We start from the raw sequence: 22,814 nt of genomic DNA on the forward strand, positions 1-22,814 counted from the left end.
AAATCTGAGGGAAAAGAAAGGCCAGACCTAGAGCTTAGAGTAAAACGGAAGAATAAGGGTATCTGGAAATGAGCCCGTTTGGTTTGTTTAACCTTTTACTAACAAGCATTCCCTTCTGCCTAAATTGCTTTTAGATATGTTTCATTGGTCTGGTATCTATTAGGATAAAATGATTTAGAGGATCTCTCATTTCCAGGGAAAATAAATATATTCCTCCTGGACAAAGAAATAGAGAAGTCATATCCTGGGGAAGTGGGCGACAGAATTCACCGCGTATGGGCCAGCCTGGATCGGGCTCCATGCCACCAAGATCCACCTCTCACACTTCAGATTTCAACCCGAATTCTGGTTCAGACCAAAGAGTAGTTAATGGAGGCAAGTATTTTGACCAAATTTGTCAATCTCATTGATCAAATATATAATTTTCTGAATATTTACAGTTTTACATAGTTGATAAAAGGATGCATACCTTTTAATGATTTCTGTGGAGTAGTTTTCAGTAAATATTTAAAATTTGCCTTTGTGGATATCAAATTAGTAAAATTGTAAAATTTAGTATGTTATTGGCATATACAGAATTTAACATGTTGAAATACTCATGTATTAAGATAAAGTGCTAAATTTAACCAAAGACATTCACTTGGCAAAAAAAAACACTCCACATATAAAGAAATTGGAAACTGGGTAGGTTCTCAATTTTAAAAACATTGGACGATAAAATATTCAGACATAGTTTACATGGAAAATCCAAATCTGTGTGACATGCTCAGTGGTTAATATAAATTCATTTTTATGAACTGTTTGTTTATATATTTATATCCTGCTTACTTCAAGAGGATTTGAGGTACCTTGCAGTACAAGACATGGCCAACAGTCATGTGAAAATGGTGGGGAAAAAGTGCTTAAAAAAATAAAAACTCAATACAAAGGCAGATATTGTAGTTTAGCTTAACTAAAATACGCAAACTTGCATCTTTAGTAGGAAGATTTTTTTTTTTCTATTCTCCCTCCAAATCTAGGTTAAATATGGCTCATGGGTCATGGCTCTCTCATACAAGTCCAGGGATACTGGAAACAGCAGTACCATAGACTGTATGGAACTGTGGTAATTAAAATATTGATGGTGTATTAGATACTAACCTGGGGCGAACAGTGGGCGTTCAATTTTAGGTATTTAAGTTTGGAAAGTTAGACAAATAGAGAACACTTAAGTTTCCAATTTCATTTGTTTTCATTGAATCTTTCTCCAGAATTCCTCTCCAAATGAACACTCTTGAGTATTTTCTATACTTTGTATTGGGGTGAAATTTCTTTGCTCACTGAGTAAAGAATTTTAGTTGTTTATGAACAGAATTTTCAAAGTAAAAAACCTGAAAGGGGCTGGGAAATGTATGATACTCAAGTGTGTGGAACCCTATGGAGAGGAGACCTGGACTGTTTCCTAAGATTAAGGTAAGTGATGTCATGTTACATGTTAGCTGTATTTTGACCTGTGCATATCCCTCAATGGCAGTTTATTTGGTGATGACTGCTTTGTAGTTGGATTGTTTATTAAGCAGTCTCTTAAGTAAATGTTTAACTGCATAAGTTATTTAGAAGATCCCCCTTCTTTTTCTAATTTGATAAGGTTAAAATAAGTTTTTTGAAAAGGCAGTGAATATTAATCTGTCACTCCTGTGACTCTGGAAATTAGTAGAAGTAATGTTCTACTTAAATGTACCTGCTTGATGTGATTTCAAACTCAACCTCTTATATTCAAGTATAGACTAGGTGAAAACCAGTTTTAAGAAACTAGCATTTTTAATGGGATTATAATAGCTGTTGTTTCAAAAGCTAAAACTTTAAATAATAAATAATCTTATTCCTGAGTTTTGTGATTTATTCTGTGAAATTACCTAGTGTATGTTATTCTCCTTTTAGCAATTGATTTTCAAAAAAACAGTTACAGAAGCAGGTGAATAGGCAAAGTCTTAACTGTCTTCTTCAACAGTATGTGTAGATCCTAATTAACCCTTTGGGAACGTGTATTCATTTAAACAGACTTAATTTTAAGGAGGTTAAAGTAAAATGTGAATTTATGTCAGTTAAGTTATGCTAAAACTTATCACAAATCAAATGACTGTCCTCAAAGGGTTAAAATGTACAAGAAATCATTTTTGTCATTTTACTTTTTTTTCTGTTTACTTTTTTCCCTCATTTTTTTCTTTAGTTTTTATACTTTCCTTCATATCATTTGTTCTGTCAGGTGTTCCCTGGCCATCGCCTTGCCCATCTCCTTCCTCTCGCCCACCTTCTCGCTACCAGTCAGGTCCCAACTCTCTTCCACCTCGGGCAGCCACCCCTACACGGCCGCCCTCCAGGCCCCCCTCGCGGCCATCCAGACCCCCGTCTCACCCCTCTGCTCATGGTTCTCCAGCTCCTGTCTCTACTATGCCTAAACGCATGTCTTCAGAAGGTACAATACCACAATTTGTTCATGTTTTTGTTTGTCTTTGTTTAACTCCTATGTGAGTTTATAATTACAAAATAGTTTCCTCTTCATTATTTAATAACCTATAATTTCTGTGTTTTAACTTTAGTTTATTAAAACTATTTCTATTAACCTTTTGTTTATTAGAAATTTGATAAATGCTGTGTGAAGCTATGAACTATCCTGAATTGTGAGAATGGGGGTTTGTCTCTGCCTGGTAATGATGCTTTTTTACAGCCCAGGGCCTTCTCCCTCCCACTTTACAGTGTATACAGTGGTTAATGGTAAACAGTGAACCTTCTTTATACTAGTGAATCTGCCTGTTGACCTTAGGTAGGAGTGGTGGTTTAGTGGTCCTTTTGAGAGGGACATTGCATATGGCTGCCTTGGTGTGTTTACCCCTAAATTACAAAATAGAGATTGATTTTGTGTTTGGGATTTTTTTTTTAATTCGTTTTGTAATATTTTGTAGTGAAAGTCTTTAGAGGAAATTCTTAATCTGAGATAAAATTGTTATTGTAGAAAACAATATATGAATCTTTAGGGGTTTTTTGTTTTTGTTTACCCTGTCAAAAGAATAAAATCCTGTAATTCTCATTCATTGTAATTAATTACAGTTGATATTGCTTATATTGAGACTAATACAGGTTTCTGGCAGAAAATGCTTCCCTGGAGAAAACTGTATTGGCTGCTTTTTAATAAATTGTTGCCATCCAGGCAGCGAGGTCATGTGATCTTGAATGAAGCAGCTAACCTTGAGCAACATGTTACGCTGATTTTCAAGGTGACTTCCTAACTCAAGTGCCTATGATGGTGGCCTGTAAATGAGAAGTTAAATTCTGTTGACATATTTTGTTGTGGTCTGTTGTTTGTGTAAGTGATGTTCATATCATGAGAATGTGTTAGATAAAAGTCAGTAGTGAATGTGAGCTTGTTCACCACTGTTAGATGTACAGATTCACATTTACCTTTTGCATGTTCAGGGAGGCTACATTATTCAGTTTTTCTTTTTAACTAATTTGAATTAGTGTTTTCTAGTCATGTAGTTAGGTGACACTGAAGCATTTTTAAAATGTGAACCTTGAAATAAAACTATGAAATATAATGGTTTTCTGTGTTTAGAATAAGTTTTCTTTCTCTAAGTATTTCACATGTTGCCAAAGACTTAACTTTATTAAAGTTAGTTTGATTTCATTGAGCTGTGTCAGCCATCTTTCTTGGTCTTTTCCTGTAAAAGGATGTAAAAAATATGTATAGATATTTAAATACCCAGTTCTTAACTCATCTTCAATATAAATTATGTCTCCAGTTAAAAATTAATATAATATTAACACTCTTTGTAAGACTGTGCTCATGATTGTATTCCTACTGAGGACACAAATTAATATGACATCCTAAAGAGTTTGGTAAGGGACTTCCCTGATGGCCCAGTGGTTAAGACTGGTTTCCACTGCAGGGGGTACAGGTTCGACACACGCCAACATAGCATGGGCAAAAAAAAAAGAAAGAGGGTGAGGAGCATTGGCTTTGGTATCAAGAATGAGTTTGCCAAGTGTTCCCAGTGCCAGGTTTCTGTTGTAAGAGTCATTGTATTCACTGTTTGCACCTGACAGTTTTGCTTCAATGCATAGTAGACTTCTTTATAAACAGAAATCACTAATGTGGCAGAATTGTTGATTGATGTGGGATTTTGATGATTCATATAGTGCAAATTTCCTCCCCAGATGTAAATTACTCTAGTATACAAGCCAATGCCTTAGCTGTAGAATTTTCAGTTCACAGCCTGTTTAGTCTGAGACACTCTACAGGTGAGGACTGGTTTTTTTTTAACTACTACAAAGGTGTATCAAAGTAGTTTTTTGTTTAATAATTTTTTTCCTAGTCTTAGAAGTAATACAGCAAATTTGAGGGAGAAAGCTAAAAGTGTATGTTAAAATTTTATTTCATCATATAGCTATAACTTCTATTAACATTTTGTTATACTTATTTTTATATACCTACAAATAATGGATATAGATTAAACAAATTGCTAAGATCCTTGAAGAGCTGTGACATCTTATTTGATTTCTTATCACCAACTGCATCCTTCCCTTTTTTAAAAAATAAAAGGGAACAAAATAAAATTTATTTATAAAATTTTATGGCATTCCACAAGATAACTCTGAAAAAATATGGCAAAAAATATGGTGCTTACTTTCTTCTTTTTTAAACCAAGAAGGAAGGAAAGAGAAAGTGGGAGAATGTGTGTATGTGTGAGTGTTGTGAGGGAAAGGGAGGAAGGGAAAGAGAAAGAATGGGCTGTGTGTATTTAGCAGAAAAGTTGTACTGATGGACATTGTGGCATTTATGTGATGTTCACTGTTCCTTTCTCAGGGCCTCCAAGGATGTCCCCAAAGGCCCAGCGACACCCTCGAAATCACAGAGTTTCTGCTGGGAGGGGTTCCATTTCCAGTGGCCTAGAATTTGTATCCCATACCCCACCAAGTGAAGCAGCTGCTCCTCCAACAGCAAGGACAAGTCCTGCAGGGGGCACATGGTCATCAGTGGTCAGTGGAGGTAGGTGACACTTGGCTTGGAGCATAATAACAGTGTTCATTTTGTTATTCTACTGGATGTGAAAAGGGCTGAGCTTGAGCTCTATGTGAGGAAGTCTATGTATATAAAAAATAGTGGAGTAACCAGGAATTGAGAAAACTGTTTTTATTTTGGGCTCTACCAGTTATTCACCGTATGTTAAGGGCAAATCATGTGATCATCTTGAATTTCAGTTTTCTCAGTGAGTAAAGTAATTTTTCCCTAGTCTATTCTCTGGTTTTAGGTGAGATTCATATGGGGTTCATAAATATGAATATACTTTATAGTTTTATAAAGTTCCACTCAAATGGAAGGCAAATATAGTACATAACAACATTTGGCGGAATCATATTTCATGTCTTCTTAGCAGCCTTGTTTATTGATTCTTTCACGAACAGTTATTAATATTTTGGACTTACAGTGCTATGTATTTCTTCCTCCCACCCCCCATTCTCTCCATACGTTTTTGTTGGTATCCTGCTTTATGCCAGGCAATATTCTGGGCCTAGGTCCTGTGGGTTTCTTTAGTATCTATATATGGCACTAATTCCTGACCATGTTTCACTTTTAAAGAATAACAAACACAGGAGCCCAAATTTTATGTGATTAGCCCAAAGAATGTGCTGATGGAAGCTATGAAAGTGTAAAAAATATACTTTGACAGGATCTTAGAATTAAGTTAAAACTGCTTTTGCTACTTAATGTATTGCTTCCATGATAACTAGAGTTTGAGCATGTAATGATTGTGTTTTTTTGGCCATAAACTATGTTAATCAATGCATGGGACTTTTAAAAGAAAAAAATCTTTAAGCTTAAACAAAAATATACCCAACTCCATTAAATATCTTTAGTTGATACACATTGCTCACCTTCATGTATAATTTTAGGTTTAAGTTTACTGTAAATTCCTTTGAATTTTCTATTTTCTTCTTTGGTCTTCAATTACAAGGAAATAATTAGCAAAAAATAGAATTTCTAAAATATTTATTTTTTCATTGTATCATTGTTTGACATTACTCAGATGATCCGGAAATGAATTTTGAAAGTAACAGCATTATAGAAGTGAAAGAGTAAAATCACAGTTTTACAGTTGTGAAGAGATATGCACAGAATGGTGTGAGAGGTTTACTCTACACTAATTAGAAAATAGATAGTTGTTAAATAATACTTTCTTCCATGATCCTTTTGACATAAAAAAGTAAAGAACCACTAAAGTGAAATAAATTGAACCATTTTCTCTAGATGTTTGGAATCTGAATAGGTTTGTAATGAAATATGAAACCTTTTAGATACTTATTTCGAAGTCATTAAAATACAAACCCCACCTTGGGTTATCTCTCTCAGCTAAAGTGAATTCCCCATTTCCTTAGTTACTGCAAGATGGATTTTGATGTGTTAAGAAGGAGTATATAGGATTGGCTGCAAACTGCTAAAAGATGTTTGAGTTTATTATTTGAAGGAGGAACAAAGAAGTCTATTTCTTAGGCATCCCCCCAACACCTGCCTACTTTAAAGAGACAGTCTCACTTTTTAGTAGAGAGTGTTGTTATTTTTATCCTCAAAAGTTGCCTTTTTCCTGCCTTAGAAATCCAGTTTCTAAATTCATTTAAAATACTTTGTTTTATTTATTTTTTTTTTTTTTTACTTATTTGCATTTATTTTCTGCGGCATTTATTCCCGGGCCATAAGTTTTTGTTTCTTCAGTTTTTTCTGGGATATCTTTTTCTTCTGTGCAACTTCCTCTTCTGGTTCAGGAACAATCTGTTCTTTGTCGGTAAGGATCATCTCAGTGTGGCAGGGAGAACTCATGTAGGGGTTGATCCTACCGTGAGCTCTGTAAGTGCTGCGCCGCATCTTGGGGGCTTTGTTCACTTGGATGTGCTCAGTGACCAGAAAATCTACATCTAAGCCCTTAACTTCAGCATTACTCTCTGCATTTTTGAGCATGTGTAGTAAAAATTCAGAACTCTTTTTGGGCCACCGACCCTGCATCCAGCCCACTGTTTGGCCTGTGCACACCTACCAACTCCACCGTTGTAATGACGGGATGGCACACATTGCTTCTTTTAAGTTACATCCTTCAGATACTTGGTGGCTTTTCGGATATGCATACCCTTTATGGCCTGGGCAGTTTCATGAGTGTTCTTAAAGTGAACATGAAGATTTGAACCTCTTGATTTGCATGATTTTGTGGGGTTTTCTGGGTTGAGTGAATAGCGCACCATTTTTAGGGGTCAGCTCAGGCTGCTTACCGGAAAAGGATAAAATACCTAATGTTTTAAAATTAACACATTTAGTTAGAAAACTACTATTGGACATAGATATTAGTAATAATTGCTTTCATTTTTGAGATATTTGTTGTCTCCATCATCACCTCTATTCCTGAGACTTTGGAAAAGAAAACAGAATGATGGGATAAAGAGTAATTGGGGGAGGAGGTCAGTTAGAACTATTTTACCTAGATCTTCAGAGACACTGTTTTGAAGAAATGACGTTTAGCTTGAGAATATAATGGGTAACTTTTCTCTTTCTTGTAGTTCCAAGATTATCCCCTAAAACTCACAGACCCAGGTCTCCCAGACAGAATAGTATTGGAAATACTCCTAGTGGGCCAGTTCTTGCTTCTCCCCAAGCTGGTATTATCCCAGCTGAAGCTGCTGCTATGCCTGTACCAGCTGCATCTCCTACACCTGCCAGTCCTGCATCCAACAGAGCTGTCACCCCATCTCTTGAGGGTATGTAAGAAAGGGCTTCCAGATCCACAGTGTCTTTTGTTTTGTCTAACAAAGTTGTGTGTTAGAGGTTTAACAGTTTACGAAAAATGTCTCTGTTGTTTTATTCTTAGGTATGTATTTGAGGGTGACTTCCTAGTAGCTCAGTAGTAACGAACCCGTCTGTCAGTGCAGGAGATATGGGTTCGATCCCTGGATCGGGAAGATACCCTGGAGAAGGAAATGGCAACCCACTTCAGTATTCTTGCCTGAAGAATCCCTTGGATGGAGGAACCTGGCAGGCTGGGGTCCATGGGGTCCCAAAAGAGTCAGACATGACTGAGCGACTAAACAAGAATAACAGTGTATTTGAGGGCACATTTAAAATTTTATGTAAATGAAGTTGGTTGTTTAAGTCATACTACTAATTTCATGTTATTCTTCAATGTGTGTTGTTAAGATAGTTTCCTGGGTAGTAAATATCAATATAAGTATGTTCATGTTTCATATGTCTGCAGAGTTGGAAAGCCTCTATTTAAATGGACATGTCCTTTTGTAAAAACATAGAATCAAAATTGTAGAATATTTTCTCATTTTACTTTTATAGCTTTTATCTAACTTGGAGTTTTTGTAAAATATCATTTTCTAGCTAAAGATTCCAGGCTTCAAGATCAGAGGCAAAACTCTCCTGCAGGGAATAAAGAAAATATGAAGCCCAGTGAGACATCATCCAGCTTCTCAAAAGCTGAAAATAAAGGTTAGAGCTTTAAAAAGTCTTTAGAAATAGGAGAGAGAATATGTCTTAATCTCATGCCCAGTATTGAGTATTTTTTAGTCAGTACTTTTTCCTAGGATTGTACATATTTAAATGTGTAATTTAATATGTCAAAATCTATAATTAATATATTGGGTTTTTAATTATTTTAATAGTAGAATTTATTTTCATTTCTAGCATCCTATCCTAAAAGAATTTTAAGTTAGATCCAGATTTATTTCTAATCTTTAGTTTAAAATTCTTTTAGATCTAACACTTCCTTAATTTTGCAGGTATATCACCAATTGTTTCTGAACATAGAAAACAGATTGATGATTTAAAGAAATTTAAGAATGATTTTAGGGTAAGTATTGTATTGACTAATGAATTAGAATTAAAAAATTTTTAATGTACTAAAAAATGCATTATATATACACCCAGAATAATCAAACAATGTTTATAGAAAGCTAAATATTCTCATAGTTGTCTTTGCCTATGCTTTAAGTGAGGTAATTAAAATCATGAGATTTGAAAAGAACAACAGATACTAAATGAAAGAGAATGTACTTCTGATGTTGGAAGTCAACATAACATAAGTTATTATTTGATACTCATTTGGTTATATTATTTTATGACAGTAGAACAAGGCTAAGGCATTATCTGATGTGACAAGTAGAAGATGTATTGGATCCTGTTTGTAGACTTACACTCGTGCACAAATGGATTGTGATAGACATCTTTCTACAGTATCATTTCTCTAAAGACTTGCTGGATCTGATCTCTCCTGGATGACTGTTCATTCTTTTGCCTAGCATTTACTATAACATACTGTGAATGTCAAGGTATATTTTGAGACCAAATCAAGAAATCATCCTGAAAATCACCTTAATGGGGAAAAATCTGATTCAGCCTTTTATTTTTTTCAGAGGCTGATAAAAGTTGAATGGATCAAGGGCAAAACCAGCCTTTTCCTAGCCTGTGTTCTAGCTTCGTAAAAATTTAAGTTTTTGCCAGTAGTGTCCTTCCTGACTTATCGGCACCATTCAAAATATTAAATTTAAATATTACTTCATACTTTAACACATTTATCTATTCTACTTTAATGCTCTTAAAAGTTTTGAATTTAATTTTTTAAGCTGTAGTTAATGCATGGACACAATACAAAGAAAAAAATGACTGAATGCCCAGATGCCCACCACCAGCTTGATAATGTCAAGCATTCCAACAACAGTCTCCTGTGTAGTTGCCCTCCTCAGGTGCATCTCCTGCCTAGTGAAGGGTTTCTTTCCTTGCAGTTCTTTACACTGCATGTGAATACATCCCTAAACCACAGATGGTATCATTTTGTTTAATCTTCAGTTTGATATAAATGTTATGTCCTTGCCCATTTACTTTTATTTCGTCAGTATTTTTTTTTTTTACAGTCACTCCTTCATTCTCTTCTTATAGTATGCTTGCATGAATTTATTACGTTATGAAGGAAAGAAATATTTTTACTTTGAAGTATATGAGATAGTACTTTTTTAACAGTTTTATTAAAGTAGAGTTTGTATATCATACAATTTATCCATTTAAAGTATACAGTTTAGTGGGTTTTAGTATGTTCACACAGTTTATACAACCATCACTTGAGCCCTTAGAAGTCAGCGCTCATTTGCTTTCAAACACTTCTGCCCCCTCCCGTGCCCGCACCCCCCAGTAACCACTGATCTACTTTTCATGGGTTGCCTCTTCTGGGCGTTTCATATGCATGGAACCATGCAGTAAATGGCCTTTTGTGAGTTGCTTTTTCACTTACCATCATGTTTTCAAGATTTGTCCATGTAGCCTATGTCAGTACTTCAATACTTTTATGAATAATATTCCATTGTGTGGATAGATCATGTTTTATTTATTCATTTATCATCAGTTGATGCATCTTTGGGTTCTTTTTGACTATACTGAATAATGCTGCTGTGAATATTAGTATACAGTTTTTGTGTGACCATATGTTTTCACTTCTCCTGAGTATATACGTAAGAGTGGAATTTCTGTTTTGTCTGGTACCTCTGTCCTTCACCTTTTGAGGAAAACTTGATTCTTCGCCAAAGCAACTGCACTGTGTTACATTCCCACCAGCAGTATATGAGGGTTCCTGTTTCTCCACATCTTTATCAACATTTGTTATTATTTGTTGTTTTGATTGTGGTTTTGACTTGCATTTTTCTGATAGCTAATGCTATTGAGCATCTTTTTATATATATGTTGATTGCTCATTTGTATGTCTTTGGAGAAATGTTTATTTAGATCTTTGCCCATTTTAAAAGTTGAGTTATCTTTTTATTGTAAAAGTTCTCTGTTTATTCTGTGTACAAGTCTTGCATCAAATGTGGGGTTTGTAATTTCTTCTTCTCTTTCTTTGGGTTCTCTGTTCACTTTCTTGATATTGATGCTTGAAGCACAAAATTTATAAATTTTGATGAAGTCCAATTCATCTTGTTTTTTCTTCTGTTCCTTGTGCTTTTGTTGTCATATCTAATAAACCGTTGCCTTATCCATAGTCATAAAGATTTACTGTTGTTTTCTTCTATGAGTGTCAATTAGAGCTGTGATCCATTTTGAGTTAATTTTTTAAGTTGAAGTGTAGCTGATTTACAGTGTTTTAGGTGTATAGCAAAGTGGTTCATTTATATGTGTGTGTGTATTCTTTTTCAGATTCTTTTCCATTGTAGGTTATTACTTGATATTGAATGTAGTTCCCTGTGCTATACAGTAGGTCCATATTGTTTTTGTATTTCATTTTTGTCGCGTTGTATCTATTAATCTCAAACTCCTCATATATCCCCGCCCTTCCCCTTTTATAACAATGAGTTGTTTTCTGTGAGTTTATTTCTGTAATATATGTTTGTTTGTCTCGTTGTTTTAGATTCCATGTCATATGTTTACCTTTTTCTGTCTGACTTACTAACGTTTCAGTTAGTATGATAATCTCTAAGTCCAGCCATGTTGCAAATAATACAAATGACATATTCTTTTTTTATAGCTGATTGTGTGTGTGTACACAGCACACATCTTTATCCATTCATGTGTTGATGTATATATCTAGGTTGATTATGTGTCGCGGTTATTGTAAATAGTGCTGCTGCTGAACGCTGGGGTATATATATCTTTTCGAGTTAGAGTTTTTATCTTTCTGGATATATACCCAGGAGTAGGATTGCTGGTTCATATCGTAACTCAGTTTTGGGTTTTTTTAAAGGACCCTCCATACTGTTCTCCATAGTGGCTGCACCAATTTATATTTTGAGTGATTCTTAAAACATAGTGTTGATAGGGTTTCAGATTCAGTCTTTTGCCAATGGATATCACTTGTCCCAGCACCATCTTTTGAAAAGACATTGAATTGGATTGAATTGAACTGACTTTGCATCTTTGCTGAAAATCATTTAACCACAAAGGTGGGAGTGTACAATTATACTCACTTTTCCTGCATAGATCTGTATATGTCTGTCCTTTTTGCCAGTGCCATATCATCTATATTAGTGTTAGTGTATTTTTTAAAGTTTATCATTTCTTCATTTAATAGGAAACATTTTGGCTCTTCATATTATCAGGTCACAACTTTCTGTAAACCTTTAACACTTGACTCTTTAAAGTTCTGTGTAGTTGCAGCTTTAGAACTTATTTCTTTGGGACTTACCAATATTTTGGGGGACCTGAAAATTCAAAAGCATTATTAAGTCTCTTATAAATAACTCTCTGATCTGTAAATGAAGACTAGAAAGCAAAGAAATGATTGTAAAAGAATGTTTGAGGATGGGCTTTATAATTATCTTTAGATAAAGGAATGTTATTAGTTTAAATATTATTTCCTATGTATCAGAGACTGTTCAAAGAGCTTATGTAATAAATCTTTTATTGTCATCACTTTGAAGCGGGTTCTGTGTGTTTCTGAAATGTGTATATCAGGAAACTGAGGCAAAGATAAATTAAGTAATTTACCCCCATGTCACATGGCTAGTAAAAGAAAGGGCTAACCATCTGTGTGTTTCATCCTCCAGCAGTGGTTTGGACAGTAGCTAATGCATTCTGTGTACTGCAGTGTTCAATGAATGAATCATCATAACCACTCTCATGGTGTGCACATGGCCGTAAACTATGATGATTCACAAAACCTGTGGTCTTTCACTCAGACAGAAATAGGAGTATCCTGCAGTTTTGGTGTCCCCCTGCTTAGAGAGCCATCAAGAAGCTCTAATATAGCTCTGTGCAGGGTGTTGATAGCTTTATTTGTGTAAAAGAATTGCTAGTAATTCAATCTGTTATAGCTTAATGGTGTGGATTTTGGAGATAAGTATATGATCTATGTTTATATCTTGTCTTCAGTACAACATTGAGGCGTGTTATCTAGATTCCCCTGAGCCCAAATGGGATAATTGTAGAACCTACTTCATAGTGTTCTTGTGAGAATTAATGAGATATTGCCTATAAACTGTTTTGATACCGTTCTTGACTCATAGTATATACTCAGTAAATATTAATTATTACCAAAATATAGACAAAGCAAAGTTATACTGGCGAACCATGGGGTTTTTTTCTGAGTCAGATAAGAATTTTAGTTTTCCCATAAAATACCCATTGTCCAAAGCAATCTGCAGATTCAGTGCAATCCTATCAAAATTCCAATGGGTTTTTTTTTTTTCACAGAAATAACACAAAAGTAGAATTTGTATGGAACCACAAAAGACCCTGAATAACCAAAGCAATCTCGAGAAAAAACAAGCCAGAAGTATCACGCTCTCGGATTTCAAACTATATTGCAAAGATGTAGTAGTCTAAACAGTATGTTATTAACATAAAAACAGAAACAGATTGATGAAAAAGAGAGAGTCAGGAAATAAACTCAATTTATGATAAGAAGCCAAGAATATACTGAGGAAAATAGTCTTTTTAATGGTTTTGGGAAAACTATAAACAGATATATTCAAAAGAAGGGAATATATTCAAAACCACTGTCTTACACCATACACAAAATCAGCTCAAAATGAATTAAACATGTGAAAGTAAGATCTGAAACTGTAAAATTCCTAGAAGAAAACATCAGTTGTGAGCTTCTTGACATTGGCCTTGGCGGTGATTTTCTGATTTGTAGCAGAAACAGAGGCAACGGAAGCAAAAGTAAATAGCTGGGACTACATCAGACTAAAAGACTTCTGCAGAGCAAAAGAAGCCATCAGCAAAATTAAAGGGAACTACCAAATGGGGAAATTATTTGTGAGTTACATATCTTATATGGGGTTAATATCTAAAACAAGAGAACTCATACCACTTAAATAGCAAAAGTACAATCCAAAAATGAGCAAAGGATCTAAATAGACGTTTTTCCAAAGAAGGTGGCCGACAAGTCCATGAAAAGGTGGTCACCATTACTAATTATTAAGGAAATGTAAAATCCAGTGAGATGTCTCATACCTGTTAGAGTGGCTTTTCTCAAAAACAAAACGCAAGAAATAACAGGTTCTGGTCAGGATATGGAGGAAAGGGAACCTCTGTGCACTATTGCTGGGTAAATTGGTACAGCCACTATGGAAAACAATATTAAGGTTCCTCAAAAAATTAAAAATGGAGCTATCATATGATCCGACTGTTCCACTTCTGGCTATTTATCCAAAGGAAATGATAACACTAACTCCAAAAATAACTGCATGTATACATAAACAGACGTGTGTGTGTACACACAATGGAATTCCTATTCAACCATAAAAAAGAAGGAAAGCTGCCATTTTTGACAACATGAATGGCCCTTGAGGGCATTATGCCAGGTGAAGTAAGTCAGACAGAGGGTTCAAATGTTGTACTCACTTTCATGTGGAATCTTTTAAAAAAGAAAGAAAAAAGAAAACCCAGCCTAACCAACACAGATTGGTGGTTGCCAGAGGCAGTGGGTGCAGCAAAGTGAATGAGGGTGGTTGAAAGGTACAAACTTCCAGTTATTGTAAAGTCTTGGAGAGGTAGTATACAGCATGGTGACTATATTCAATAATACTATATTATGTATTTGAAAGTTGCTAAGAGAGTAGACAGTTCCCACCATTTTAAAAAATCTGTAATTGTGGTAATAATGTCCGTTAGCTAGGCATTGTGATCATTTGGCGATACATATGTATATTGAATCACTGTGGTGTACACCTGAAACTAAATATGATGTTATATGTGTATTATTTCTCAATAAAAGGAAAGCAGTTCAATTTTTAAAAAAATAAAAAGTTTCAGGGGTTTTTTTTGTTTAGTATACTGCAGGTAGGAAGTACAGAGAATGTTCAAAAGTGTGAATTGTGTATTTTCCTCATTTATAAGATTGAGCTAATAATACGTACATCAAATAGGGCTGTTATAATGTCTAAATGAATGAATTTGTAAATAGTTTAGAACAATGTCCAACCCTTAGTGATTAAGTATGTTTGCCATCATATGAATAGCAACGTTAAAAGCTGTAATTTTGCCTTGTTTAAAGACCCTTCTGACAAATATTTGAAGTTTTATGTAGTACACAGTTGGATTTGTTACATGTATAGCCTCTGCAAAACATTAAGTACCTATATTGTGACTTAAATTCTGACTGTGTCCAAATGTTGTTATCACTTTCTGCCCTCAACTACTTGAGGCTCTATAACTATATTGGTGATGCAGTGAAACTTGAGAAGTCCCTGAGGTGTGTGGTACTGCTTGCCAGGACACCAAGGCTCCCAGTAGTGAGATTTTGACGTTGGTCTGCCTTTCTTGAGGCTCAAGAGATAGTTTGTCCCTCTGTAGTCTTGCAGCCTCTTTTCCTGTGCAGTTGCTCTTTAGCTTATTCTTACTGCCTTGGACTCTTGCTTGGATTTATTCTCATTTCCACCGTTGATGCCTAATGATGCCCTTTTCCTTCTCTTTCCTTTCAGCTATCCCTGTTTTCTTTCTTCTATGGAGTGGGGCGTCTTAAGTCATTATCAGATAGTAGTAGCATTGCTTGCTTCTGGTCTGCAAACTTAAAAACCCCATCACTTATGTTACTAACATGTTTGTCTTCTGCTCTTCTTGTTGGTGCTTCTGTTTTGTGGTTTCCTATACCTTATAGGTTATAAAGCCTTAACTGACCTGCATGTCTAGTCAGGTCTCCCTCTGAATCCACTTACTTCAGAATTTCCAACCCACCACTTCTCTGGTCAAGCCTAGGTCTTAGTCCAGCCTGCATAACAGTCTCTCTCTACACCCTTATTCGGCTTCCTCCAGTTCATTTTCCACAGGGCTACTATGCTCATCTTTGTGAACTGTAAATCTTGCTTAAAATTCTTCATTGAATTCTCATTATCCTGAGAATTAAAAGCTAGAATCCCGAGCATAGCTTTCAAGTCCTTTTATCATCTTATTCCTCTTGGGTGAGTTTATTGTTTCTTGACTCACTTTGTGTCCATTCTTGCTCCAGTTACCAGTACTTTTCTATTTCACACAGGGCCATCTTCTCCCTTTCCTTTGGGTCTTTAAACATGAAGTTTCTTTTCTTTTACTTAGTGTATTACTCCCTTTTCGAAACTCTCCCCAAACCCCCAATATCTTTGACACTTTAGATGACATTTTCATTGAGAAGCCTTCTCTTTTCCATGAGTTGCTTTTTCCTCTGGAATCCCCATTTACCCTAGTTGGTTAGTGTCTGATCTCATCCAGATGGAAAGCTTTGGGAGCATAGGAACTATTTTATATTTCCATTCCCAGCACACATAATTTCTGACACATGGTATGCACTCAGTAAAAAGTTTTCAGGCTAGGACATTTGAGTGCTTACATGACCATAGTTAGGTTGTATAGACATTTCATTATTGTTGTCTTATAATGAAAACATTACTCATAAAGTATGAACAAAGTATTACTCAGAATATTTCATGTGTACAAATACTAGTTTGTGCTCATGGGAAAAAATGATTACTAGAGTTATTTAAAATATTTAAGTATAATTATTTCCTTTATTTAGTTACAGCCAAGTTCTACTTCTGAATCTATGGATCAGCTGCTAAACAAAAATAGAGAGGGAGAAAAATCAAGAGATTTGATCAAAGACAAAATTGAACCAAATGCTAAGGATTCTTTCATTGAAAATAGCAGCAACTGCACCAGTGGCAGCAGCAAGCCGAGCAGCCCCAGCATTTCCCCTTCAGTCCTCAGTAACACGGAGCACAAGAGGGGACCTGAGGTCACATCCCAAGGGGTTCAGACTTCCAGTCCAGGATGTAAACAAGAGAAAGAAGATAAAGAGGAGAAGAAAGACGCAGCTGAGTGAGTAAACCTGGAATTTAGCACACCCTTTTGCTTAACTTTTCCTTAAGGTGTCCAAGACCTTCCAACTCCAGAATTTATCTCGACTTTTAGACTGCTTTATATGTAGCCCTCAACTTAAATAAAACTGGTCTCAACAAATGACATTTTAAGTCAGTTAAGTCATTGCACCCTATACTCGTCTTCCTTCCTCCCATGGTTTTCCATCCTTTGGCAAAAAATAAAAACAAACTGCATAAATTAAGAATGGCTAATTTATAAATGTACAGGGAGTTGAAAAATTACTGGCTTTGGGACTGATATCCCCTGTATGCTAGTCAGTACCCACCTCCTTGCTGTGCTGCCAGAGCTAAGAACTGCCACTGCCAAGAAGAGAGAAAATTCTGGTGCCCCTTATCAACTAAGTGGGGCTTTTGTGGGCCAATCTTAGAATCTAATCACACCACTATTGACTGATTTGTTCTGCATTCCCTACAATGCTGTTACAGATGAACTTTTGGAATGTAGCTTGTTGATATGTCAGGGAGCAGTTATTCTTGATTTGAGGCAAAAGTTTTTATTACAGGCATGATTTTTCCTAAGATACTTTGTATAGGAAACATTGTCACAGAAAAAAATTACTACATGCTAGAGACTTGATATATTAAGGATTGCTTTTAAATATAGTTTATAAGGACTATACAGTGGAAGTGAGAAATAGATTTAAGGGACTAGATCTGATGGACAGAATGCCTGATGAACTATGGACGGAGGTTCGTGACATTGTACAGGAGACAGGGATCAAGACCATCCCCATGGAAAAGAAATGCAAAAAGGCAAAATGGTTGTCTGAGGAGGCCTTACAAATAGCTGTGAAACGAAGAGAAGCGAAAAGCAAAGGAAAAAAGAAAAGATATTCCCATTTGAATGCAGAGTTCCAAAGAATAGCCAGGAGAGAGAAGAAAGCCTTCCTCAGCGATCAGTGCAAAGAAATAGAGGAAAACAACAGAATGGGAAAGACTAGAGATCTCTTCAAGAAAATTAGAGATACCAAGGGAACATTTCGTGCAAAAATGGACTCAATAAAGGACAGAAATGGTATGAACCTAACAGAAGCAGAAGATATTAAGAAGAGGTGGCAAGTATACACAGAAGAACTGTACAAAAAAGATCTTCACCACCCAGATAATCACAATGGTGTGATCACTGACCTAGAGCCAGACATCCTGGAATGTGAAGTCAAGTGGGCCTTAGAAAGCATCACTACGAACAAAGCTAGTAGAGGTGATGGAATTCCAGTTGAGGTATTTCAAATCCTGAGAGATGATGCTGTGAAAGTGTTACACTCAACAGGTCAGTTTTCATTCCATTCCCTAAGAAAGGCAATCCCAAAGAATGCTCAAATTACCGCACAATTGCACTCATCTCACACGCTAGTAAGGTAATGCTCAAAATCCTCCAAGCCAGGCTTTAGCAATACGTGAACTGTGAACTTATGGATGTTCAAGCTGGTTTTAGAAAAGGCAGAGGAAACAGAGATCAAATTGCCAATATCCGCTGGATCACTGAAAAAGCAAGAGAGTTCCGGAAAAACATCTATTTCTGCTTTATTGACTGTGCCAAAGCCTTTGACTGTGTGGATCACAATAAACTGGAAAATTCTGAAGGAAATGGGAATACCAGACTACCTGACCTGTCTCTTGAGAAACCTGTATGCAGGTCAGGAAGCAACAGTTAGAACTGGACATGGAATAACAGACTGGTTCCAAATAGGAAAAGGAGTACGTCAAGGCTATATATTGTCACCCTGCTTATTTAACTTATATGCAGAGTACATCATGAGAAACGCTGGGCTGGAAGAAGCACAAGCTGGAATCAAGATTGCCGGGAGAAATATCAATAACCTCAGATATGCAGATGACACCACCCTTATGGCAGAAAGTGAAGAGGAACTAAAGAGCCTCTTGATGAAAGTGAAAGAGGAGAGTGAAGAAGTTGGCTTAACGCTTAACGAAAACTAAGATCATGGCATCTGGTCCCATCACCTCATGGGAAATAGATGGGGAGACAGTGGAAACAGTGTCAGACTTTATTTTGGGGGGCTTCAGAATCACTGCAGATGGTGATTGCAGCCATGAAATTAAAAGATGCTTACTCCTTGGAAGGAAAGTTATGACCAACCTAGATAGCATATTAAAAAGCAGAGATATTACTTTGCCAACAAAGGTCCGTCTGGTCAAGGCTATGGTTTTTCCAGTGGTCATGTATGGATGTGAGAGTTGGACTATAAAGAAAGCTGAGTGCCGAAAAATTGATGCTTTTGAACTGTGGTGTTGGAAAAGACTCTGGAGAGTCCCTTGGACAGCAAGGAGATCCATCCAACCAGTCCATCCTAAAGGAGATCAGTCCTGGGTGTTCATTGGAAGGACTGATGCTGAAGCTGAAACTCCAATACTTTGGCCACCTCATGCGAAGAGTTGACTCCTTGGAAAAGACCCCGATGCTGGCAGGGATTGGGGGCAAGAGGAGAAGGGGACGACAGAGGATGAGATGGCTGGATGGCATCACCGACTTGATGGGCATGAGTTTGAGTAAACTCCGGGAGTTGGTGATGGACAGGGAGGCCTGGCGTGCTGCGATTCATGGGGTTGCAAAGAGTCGGACACGACTGAGCGACTGAACTGAACTGTCTTCAGGTTGTTTTTGTTGGTTGCTTTTGAGAGAAGCTTTGCATATTTCACTTTTTAAAAAATTGTCCTTTTTTTACTAATAATTATCAGATTAAGCAGTGGGAAGTATATATATGTGTATTTTAAGAAAGAGAATGATCTTCTAGTGAGAATTACTTAAGTTTAGCAGTTTTTAAAAAACTGTCAGGTATAAAAGACTATAGTAGCATAAGTTCCATGCAGATTTCACTGGCCTTTATTTTTTTCTGGTGTAGGCAAGTGAGGAAATCAACGTTGAATCCCAATGCAAAGGAGTTCAACCCTCGTTCCTTTTCTCAGGTAAGTTTCTCTCTCTTTGAAGTAAATCTAGTCTCTTTAAAACAAAAAAAAAATAGTAGTAGTAGTAATACTTCTTTTCCCATACCTGCCATCTAAATTCAGTTACAGTGTGCTGAAACAACTTCTAGTTAAAGTTCCTTTTTCTTATGTGGTAATTAATGTATATTTTTGAACCATAAGAAAAAATCCTAGTTTTGTCATCAATTAATAATGTGGTCTGAGGCAAATTTTTTAATCTTTCTGACTCAGAATTTGAAGGTGGTTGGCCTGCTAGGCTCTCAGGTTCATAGATATACTGTTACTATTTTACTGACTTTGAAAGATATGTTTATTTTTTAATTTTTAAAAACTTTTTTCCATTTCTTAAAGATCATCACTGCTATTTTTAATAGCATTGCTGATTAATTGATACAACATTTACATTAACTTTCTACCAAGTATTTCTTTTTCTTAATTTGAAATGCTTGCAGGTTTATTGTCTCTGAGATAACTTTCATTAAGAGATACTAATTAACAGTGAGTAAAACTGAGAAAGATGGGGGAAACCAGTCCTCAGATTATAGTAATAGTTACCTTTTCACCTTAAGATAGTTGATTTTTGTTTTTGTAGCCAAAGCCTTCTACCACCCCAACTTCACCTCGTCCTCAAGCACAACCTAGCCCATCTATGGTGGGTCATCAGCAGCCAACTCCAGTGTATACTCAGCCTGTTTGTTTTGCACCAAATATGATGTATCCGGTCCCCGTGAGCCCAGGCGTGCAAGTAAGTCATGGAATTTGACTTGTTCATTTACCCTCTGTAAGTTATTTATGTTTGACACCAAGTATTCTGTAGGTGTGCAGTGACTTGCATTGATGGTATAACAGCGATATTTAAAAGTGGATCCTAACATGTTTTGCTCACAAATAAAATTCTTTACGCAGTTTCAAAAAAAAAAAAAAGTGGATCCATGACACTTCCCTGGGGGTCCATTGGTTAGGACTCTGTGCTTCCTCTGCAAGGGGCCTGGGTTTGATCCCTGGTCGGGGAACTAAGGTGCTTCCCTGGTGGCTCAGATGGTAAAAAATCCTCCTGCAATGAGGGAGACCAGGGTTCAATCCCTGGGTTGGGAAGATCCCCTGGAGGAGGATATGGCAACCCACTCCAGTATTCTTGCCTGGAGAATCCCCATGTACAGAGGAGCCTGGCAGGCTGCAGTCCGTGGGGTTGCAAAGAGTCAAGACGTAACTGAGCACACACACGGGGAACTAAAATCCCCCATGCTGAGTGGTGAGTCACCCTCGTTCCCCCCTCCACCCCACCCCCCCAATTTTTCTCTAAAAAGTGAAGGCATGCAGTGTGGTATGTTAAGGACCCAAATATGAAAATGTTTTCTGCTCGGAAAGATGATTTAGATTTAATGTAATTTGGGATTTGTCCTTTTAGCTATGAGTGTGATTTTATCTTTTTAATGACTATTAAGAATCAGGGGGAAAAAAAAAGAATCAGGAAACGAGAGCTAGCTCTCTAGCAATATACAACTAGGAGAGAGTGGTAAGAGACATTCCCAATATCTTGAGAGCTTAATCTTCATTTTCTTTTTATTTCCTTAAGCCTCTATATCCTATACCTATGACGCCCATGCCAGTCAATCAAGCCAAGACATATAGAGCAGGTAAAGGTGAGAATAATCCTGCCTGTGTTTGCTTGTAGTCTGCATGCTGTATGAATGAAGAACTCATTTAATAATGAGTAAATATCTGTGGTTCAGTTTTGACTTTTCATAAAACTTCATTGACTTTTGGAAGTTCAACATTACATCAGGTCTTTAAATGGATTTTTATGAACAAAAACGGGAGGAGAAATACTCATGAGTTGTGAATTTCAAGATCCTCTTCACAAAAAATAATTGAATTTTGAAATATTCAATGTTGAATTTGTAAAGATGGTTTGTTGGATTAACTGTTTGCTCACATTCTTTTTTTTTTCATTTATTTTTATTAGTTGGAGGCTAATTACTTTATAATATTGTAGTGGTTTTTGCCATACATCACATTCTTATATAATATGTAATTTCCCCCCCAAATTTAAAATTTCTTTGTGAGCAGAGATGGCTTACTTCAGAAATTGTCAAAATGCTATTAGAGAAATGTTTCCTCATCTTTAAAATGAGAGTGTTGCATGATCTAGTACTCTGTGTTTGTGCAGAAGAGCCTTCACTGAAAAAAAAAACATACTTAAAAGGAAATATTTTAATGCTGAAAAACATTAAAAGGTTCCCCCTTTTGCCATTTAGGTAATTAAGAGCAGTCATTTCTATCATTTTATTGAGAATAGAAAGTAGAATGGTTTGTATAATAAAGTCACTTCTCAGTGCCCAGTAATTACCTCCATCACAAAAATTTCACTTTTTTTTTCCCATTATAGTTTATTGCAAGAGACTGACTTTAGTTCCCTATGCTATATAGTAGGGCATTGTTGTTTGTCTATTTAATATATAGTAGTTTGTATCTGCCAGTCCCAGGCCCCTAATTTATTCTGCCATCTCCACCACTCTCCTACCACTTTCCTCTTCAGTAGTTTGTTTTCTGCCTCAATCTGTTTGTTTTATAGACAAGTTCATTTGTGTCGTATGTTAGACACTCCTACGTGATATCATAAATGCCCTTCTCTGACTTCACTGTTAGTATGATAATCTCTAGATTCATCCATGTTGCCACAAATAGCATTATTTCATTCTTTTTTATAGCTGATTAGTATTCAATTGCATATGTATCACATTTTCTTTATCCATTCACTCTTTATCAAAACACTGTTTTTCCATCTGTTCATGGACATTTAAATTTAAGTTACTTCTGAGACTTCCTGGCTGTCCGTTGGTTTAAAACTTGTGCTTTCACTACCATGGCTCTGGGTTCAGTCCCTGGTTGGGGAACTAAGATTCCACATGCCATGCACATGGCATGGCAGATAGGTAGGTAGTAGTTTTCCTTCCTAATAAAATGCTGCAGTGAACATTGGGGTACATGTATCTTTTTGAATTAGACTT

The 22,814-nt window shown here is 36.2% G+C and overlaps 1 protein-coding gene and 1 pseudogene across 7 annotated transcripts in view; one reads left to right on the forward strand and one right to left on the reverse strand.

Annotated features, from left to right (window-relative positions):
* ATXN2 (ataxin 2) overlaps positions 1 to 22,814 on the forward strand; it is a 100,031-nt gene that overhangs the window by 53,380 nt on the left and 23,837 nt on the right. For 4 of the 7 annotated variants that reach the window (XM_043901836.1, XM_043901840.1, XM_043901838.1 and 1 more), the window contains exons 9-18: positions 197 to 375; positions 2,246 to 2,455; positions 4,844 to 5,026; positions 7,582 to 7,779; positions 8,405 to 8,512; positions 8,803 to 8,873; positions 16,497 to 16,798; positions 19,722 to 19,785; positions 20,396 to 20,548; positions 21,380 to 21,446. In XM_043901836.1, the coding sequence (XP_043757771.1) occupies positions 197 to 375; positions 2,246 to 2,455; positions 4,844 to 5,026; positions 7,582 to 7,779; positions 8,405 to 8,512; positions 8,803 to 8,873; positions 16,497 to 16,798; positions 19,722 to 19,785; positions 20,396 to 20,548; positions 21,380 to 21,446 (1,535 nt within the window). The remainder of the gene's footprint in view (positions 1 to 196; positions 376 to 2,245; positions 2,456 to 4,843; positions 5,027 to 7,581; positions 7,780 to 8,404; positions 8,513 to 8,802; positions 8,874 to 16,496; positions 16,799 to 19,721; positions 19,786 to 20,395; positions 20,549 to 21,379; positions 21,447 to 22,814) is intronic. The other 3 variants (XM_043901837.1, XM_043901839.1, XM_043901842.1) reach the window with 2 other exon arrangements.
* LOC122693894 lies at positions 6,690 to 22,137 on the reverse strand (annotated as a pseudogene).

This window comes from Cervus elaphus, chromosome 5, assembly GCF_910594005.1.
Source record: "Cervus elaphus chromosome 5, mCerEla1.1, whole genome shotgun sequence".
NCBI lineage: Eukaryota > Metazoa > Chordata > Mammalia > Artiodactyla > Cervidae > Cervus > Cervus elaphus.